At 39.3% G+C, this 7,115-nt stretch overlaps 1 protein-coding gene across 1 annotated transcript; it reads left to right on the top strand.

Moving 5' to 3' along the window:
* Positions 1 to 278: 278 nt before the first annotated feature.
* Positions 279 to 5,036, top strand: LOC138976367 (uncharacterized; the record flags this gene model as incomplete). Its single annotated transcript, XM_070349224.1, is given in 3 exon segments — positions 279 to 398; positions 3,178 to 3,257; positions 4,819 to 5,036. Coding segments are annotated over 2 exon segments (270 nt in total), but the record flags the coding sequence as incomplete, so codon positions are not given.
* Between the last annotated feature and the right edge of the window lie 2,079 nt (positions 5,037 to 7,115).

The raw sequence follows: 7,115 nt of genomic DNA on the forward strand, positions 1-7,115 counted from the left end.
CACACACCCACACCCACACACATAGACACACACACACATCCACACACACACACATAAACATACACATACACACACACACACATCCACACAAACACACGCCCACACACACACATACACACACACACGCACATACACACACACACACACATACACACACACACACACACACACACACACACACACACACATATATATATATATATATATATATATACACGTATATCCCGGATCCGACTTGTTTTAATTACCATTGGATGCAGGCTCCTGTTGTGAGTGCGTAAAACAGCGACCCTGATATCATCTTTGTCCACACCTCTAAGTTTCAGGATTAATTCCTTAGTTTACTATATAAATTAGCATGCTTGTATTGTCTTTCTGACACTCGCCTGGAAGAGTCTGTAAGTATGAACCTTTTATTGAGACTATGCTTATTGGAGTTTATCCCATGACCTGCTTCTTTGTCACTGTTAGCTGAGGAGGTGTCCCCCCCGCGGGTTAGGGGGAAGAATTTACCCGATGCTCCCCAGCATGTCGTAAGAGGCGACTAACGGATTCTGTTTCTCCTTTTACCCTTGTTAAGTGTTTCTTGTATAGAATATAGTCAATGTTTGTAAAGATTTTAGTCAAGCAGTATGTAAGAAATGTTAAGTCCTTTGTACTGGAAACTTGCATTCTCCCAGTAAGGTCATATATTGTACTACGTTGCAAGCCCCTGGAGCAATTTTTTGATTAGTGCTTTTGTGAACAAGAAACAATTAACAAGTGGCTCTATCCCCCCTTTTCCCCGTCGCGATATAACCTTGAACGGTTGAAAACGACGTTAAACACCAAATAAAGAAAAGAGGAGGTGAATATACACTGCGTACTACATGGGTTTCGGGAGCGTATTTCATGTTTAACGAGGCACTACTTGTGTTGTAATATATATTCGGTAAGTATGAACCTTTTATTGAGACTATACTTATTGCAGTTTATCCCATGACCTGCTTCTTTGTCTCTGTTAGCTGAGGAGGTGAATATACGCTGCGTACTACATGGGTTTCGGGAGCGTATTTCATGTTTAACGAGGCACTACTTGTGTTGTAATATATATTCATCTGTGAATACGATTCGTCGCCTTACTAAAACGTGCTTGTTAGAAACGCCTTTATTATGTTTTAAAAATATAAATGACGAAATGCCAGTCTGGAGAGAGACGGGTCATCCCCCCGAATTGCCTCTGTCCTCGGCTTCGTCGATGAAGGGCTGGAGTCTAGTGCCACCAGCCTCTCCATGGAGGTCATGCATTATGTGACTCACACGAGGAGAGGCTTGATTCTGCCTAGTGGAAATCCAGGCAGAATCCCACTATAAACCACCCTAGATATGACCGTGTTAGCCCACAGGCAGTTTCGGTAGACTTCACTTCTACGGTGACAGTCTCATATGCCGCCAGTTTGTGTGCTAATTGGCCAATACCTAAGAATCTTTAAGTCAGACAAAAGATTCTCAGCTCGCTCGCCTACCTGTCAAATGTTTTCGTATCAGAAACCTCCCTTGATATTCATGACACAGCTCATTCGCCGGATATAGATGGTTCCTTGATCCAACTGACATGATGCGTGTTTCTTTAAGGCGAGATATTCTTGCGGCTAGCCGCTCGCGGAGCTAAGAAACGAGAGTGTATATGAAACGGTTTGATGGCTAGCTACTCAAGAATTAAACACCATTGGTTGATACCGAAAAGGTCGCCTGCACTGGTCGGTAAACAGCCATGGACAGCCAATCGGATTGGCAGCTGGGCGGCTACCATCTTTTCTCGCGTAGCGAGCAACGACTGCATGGCCTGTATATCCGGCTTCGTTTGTGAAAGGCTACAGTAAGTAACTCAGCCTGTCTAGCAAAATTCCGAGCCAAAACTCTGCTCCGACTGCAGATTTTAATTTTTATAGACGGACCAAAATCCCCATTTATTCTGTCCGGTATAGTCTTCTGATTTTCATCTATTCTATATAAAAAAAATGGATGTAAGTGTGTGTGTGTGTGTGTGTGTGTGTGTGTGTGTGTGTGTGTGTGTGTGTGTGTGTGTGTGTGTGTGTGTGTGTGTGTGTGTGTGTGTGTGTGTGTGTGTGTGTGTGTCTGTCTGTCTGTCTGTCTGTCTGTGGTCGCCATACCTCTGAGATGGCAAGAGGCAGGAACAAGATAGTGTGCATGCACACTCCCTAGGAGCCGTAGATGTGCACCTGGGTTTTAGTTTCTTGATTCATTGGTTCCTTTATCAGATTATGGACCTCCCCTTTATTGAATACAGCCTATATAGTGCAAGGCCAGGTTAGTGCCTACTGTTCGCCTGTAGCAAGCACAATGCCAGGCATATTAGAGACTCCGTATGGCTCCTATAAGGGGAAGAAATGAAGAAAAAAGATTAACTGGACAGTTACAGAAATTTCTAGAATCTAAGGGAGGTAACTCTTACTTTGTTCTCCATAGACAGGAGGTAACTCTTATCATACCAACACACCGCATCTAAGGGTGTAGCATTATCAGTTGAACCTGCTGGTCAATTATCTGGAATTTTCTCAAGAAAGGGAGGCAACTCATTCCATAAAAAAACATGTAAGTAGGAATTGAATATAATTTGTGACACTCTCAGTGGGCAGCATATGCCTGTCACTGCTTTTGAGGCCAACACGGGCGAAGCCGGGCCCTGAATGCTAGTTTTCAATAAAGAAAGAGTTAACTTAATTGAATTAGGGTCTGACTGATTTGTTACTCTTTTTGTGCAGCTGTTCAACTAGAAAAGAATTAACGATCATTCTATTATTTTCTATTCACACACACACACACACACACACACACACACACACACACACACACACACACACACACACACACACACATACACACACACACACACACATACAGACCCACTCCCACACACACACTCACCCATACGCACACACGCACGCACGCACGCACACCCACACGTACATACACACACACACACACACACACACACATTCAAACACACACACACACACACACACACACACACACACACACACACGTACGCGCACACACACATGTAAAATTTATAGCTTTATTGACGGACCCAAATCCAGATTTATTCCGTCCGGTAGTCAGTTAAGAAAGGGTTAACTTTATTGAATTAGGTTTTTTAAATTTTTGTGTGTGCAGCTGTTCAACTAAAAAAGAATCAACGGTCATGGCTTTCGTAGTGATTCTAGCGTTGTCTGTGACGGCAGTATTTGCTTCAGGTTGGGCAAGATATATATTTTCTCTTTCCTTTTTTTCATTTTGATTAACTTCTTTAATCAAAAACAGTAATTTACTGGAACGTTGTTGTTGTTTTGCTTTCTTCTTCTTTTTTGAATGATAAAAAAAGAAAGAAAAAACAGAATGACCCATTTACAAGTTACGTCTCGTTTTGTCATTTTTAAAAAATGTTATCGTCTTTAACATAATTATCTTATCTACCGTGTTCCAATCATGGACACCATCAACATTTTGTTCAAGCTTTTTAATTGGATCAGGGCACCCTTTTACTAATCCACACAGCAAACAAATGACAGACTGTCCATTTTCTATCCAGATTTTAAAAAAAAGTTTGTGCTTTATTTTTGTTGAATGAATTTCACAGATTGACACAGCTGTCAGCCTACGAAATTAATTGCACAATGCAAAGGAAAGTTTGATTAAATATTCTTTTTCACTTGATGTGCCTTCTCAGTTCTGTTTCTCTACGTTTTGACTTTTAAAAAAACCTTGTTTTCTTTCGGAATTTGGTGTTGAAGTATGTGTCCTGTGTTTTGTATTGTTTGTTTACTAGTTTTCGTTTATTGTTTGATTGATTATGGGCTTCTTTGATATTTTGTTTGATAGTTTAATTGCCTGTTTAAAACTTGTTTGTTTGTTTGTTTGTTTTGTCTGTATTTGTCTTTTGTCGTTATTTTGCTTGTTGTTTCTATGTCTCTCTCGTTCTTCCTTTTTTTGTTCGACCTTTATTTTCTTTTTCCATACATTTTCTTTCTTTCATTTGTTTCTTCCTATTTTCTTTCTTTCTTTCTTTATTTCTACTTAGGTTCTTTCTTAAATGTTCTCTTTCTTCTTTCTTTCTTTTTACATTTAGTCAAGTTTTGACTTAATATATGTGTTGAGCAATTCAGAGACATTACTAGAACGTTTTTCATGACCCTTTACACGAATTCTCCAAAGTGATACCACATGACCGTTTTCTTTTTAATTTTCTCGATACATATCTTTGATGACGGTGTTATTGAAAGTTGGGGTTGAACTGTCACGACCTCATTTTTTAACCCAATTGATTAAAATTTGGTCAAGCAATCTTTGGTAAAATACGTTTACTCCAAAAATGTGCTCAAAATTAAAGACAGTCGGTAATCAGGTACTACGTTAACATACTTCATACAGACAAACGCAATCCGTCGCGGTGTTCGGGTATGGGAAAAGCCAAGCCTTACTGTCTTTAGTTTGGGTGATGACACGCTGATGACATCAGTGTTGATGTTTTAGTTTTAGGCCGACAGATTGACTGAATGTTTTGATATCGCTTGACGCGACTTGTTGTTATTGTTGTTGTTGTTGTTGTTGTTGATGTCGTTGTCGTTGTTGTTGTTGTTGTTGTTGTTGTTGATGTCGTTGTTGTTGTTTTTCTTCTTCTTCTTCTTTCTTCTTCTTCCTTCTTTCTTCTGTCTTCTTTCTTCTTATTCATTCACGGCCTGAAACTCCCACGTACACTCGTGTCTTTTGTGTACAATATGATCTAACTGCAGTCTGTATTCAAATGTTTGTACACAGACTTTAAAGCTGACCTTGTCACCGGAGACAGCAAAATCGGCCCTGGCATCTCCTGGGTGTCTGCACTGACCACTCCTACAAAGAACAAGGGGACCTGTGGCTGTCACATGCAGGGAGTGGTCAAACTGACCTTCAACAGGTCCGACCGGACCAAAGCCGAGATCACGTTTTCCCTTGGCAACTCCAACGGTTGGACATTCCATATCGGAGATTCTTCCTCCAACAACGGATACGGTAGGATACTTAGATACAAAATGTTCTTTGTGCACCGAAAAAAGGAAGTTCAAAAGGAAGAAAAAAAGAAAGGGAAAAAAGTAGCAAAGAAATAGATAAAGAAACAAGTCGCGTAAGGCGAAATTACAACATTTAGTCAAGCTGTCGAACTAACAGAATGAAACTGAACTCACTGCATTTTTACAGCAAGAGCGTATACTCGCAGCATCGTCAGTCCACCGCTCGATGCAATGGCAGTGAAATTGACAAGAAGAGCGGGGTAGTAGTTGCGCTGAGAAGGATAGCACGCTTTTCTTTATCTCTATTCTTTTTAACTTTCTGAGCGTGTTTTTAATCCAAACATAACACATCAATATGTTTTTAGAATCAGGATCCCACAAGGAATAAGATGAAATTGTTTTTAAATCGATTTCGGAAATTTTATTTTAATAATAATTTTTGTATTTTTAATTTTCAGAGCTTGTTTTTAATCCAAATATAACATATTTATATGTTTTTGGAATCAGAAAATGATGAAGAATAAGTTAAACGTAAATTTGGATCGTTTAAAAAATTTTATTTTTTTTTACAATTTTCAGATTTTTAATGACCAAAGTCATAAATTAATTTTTAAGCCACCAAGCTGAAATGCAATACCGAAGTCCGGCCTTTGTCGAAAATTGCTGGGCCAACATTTCAATCAATTTGATTTAAAAATGAGGGTGTGACAGTGCCGCCTCAACTTTTACAAAAAGCCGGATATGACGTCATCAAAGATATATATCGAAAAAAAGAAAAAACTTCCGGGGATATCATTCCCAGGAACTCTCACGTCAAATTTCATAAAGATCGGTCCAGTAGTTTGGTCTGAATCGCTCTACACACACACACACAGACAGACACACATACACACACACACACACACACACACACACACACACACACACACACACACACACACACACACACACACACACACACACACATACACCGCGACCCTCGTCTCGATTCCCCCCTCTACGTTAAAACATTTAGTCAAAACTTGACTAAATGTAAAAACAAAACGAAAAGAAGGAAAGAAACCAGCAAACAGACTTACAAACAATGGAAAGATATATAGAAAGAAAACCGAACGATAGAAAGAAACAAGTCGCGTAAGGCAAAAATACAACATTTAGTCAAGTAGCTGTCGAACTCACAGAATGAAACGGAACGCAATGCAATTTTTCAGCAAGACCGTATACTCGTAGCATCGTCAGTCCACCGCTCATGGCAAAGGCAGTGAAATTGACAAGAAGAGCGGTTTAGTAGTTGCGCTGAGAAGGTTAGCACGCTTTTCTGTACCTCTCTTCGTTTTAACTTCCTGAGCGTGTTTTTAATCCAAACATATCATATCTATATGTTTTTGGAATCAGGAACCGACAAGGAATAAGATGAAAGTGTTTTTAAATTGATTTCGACAATTTAATTTTGATAATAATTTTTATATTTTTAATTTTCAGAGCTTGTTTTTAATCTAAATATAACATATTTATATGTTTTTGGAATCAGAAAATGATGGAGAATAAGATGATCGTAAATTTGAATCGTTTTATAAAAAAAATATTTTTTTTACAATTTTCCGATTTTTAATGACCAAAGTCATCAATTAATTTTTAAGCCACCAAGCTGAAATGCAATACCGAAGTCCATGCTTCGTCGAAGACTACTTGACGAAAATTTCAACCAATTTGGTTGAAAAATGAGAGCGTGACAGTGCCGCCTCAACTTTCACGAAAAACCGGATATGACGTCATCAAAGACATTTATCAAAAAAACGAAAAAAACGTTCGGGGATATCAATCCCAGGAACTCTCATGGAAAATTTCATAAAGATCGGTCCAGTAGTTTGGTCTGAATCGCTCTACACACACGCACGCACGCACGCACGCACACACACACATACACCACGACCCTCGTTTCGCGTAAGGCAAAAATACAACATTTAGTCAAGTAGCTGTCAAACTCACAGAATGAAACTGAACGCAATGCAACGCAGCAAGACCGTACACTCGTAGCATCGTCAGTCCACCGCTCATGGCAAA

This window comes from Littorina saxatilis, linkage group LG9 (assembly GCF_037325665.1).
Source record: "Littorina saxatilis isolate snail1 linkage group LG9, US_GU_Lsax_2.0, whole genome shotgun sequence".
Lineage (NCBI taxonomy): Eukaryota > Metazoa > Mollusca > Gastropoda > Littorinimorpha > Littorinidae > Littorina > Littorina saxatilis.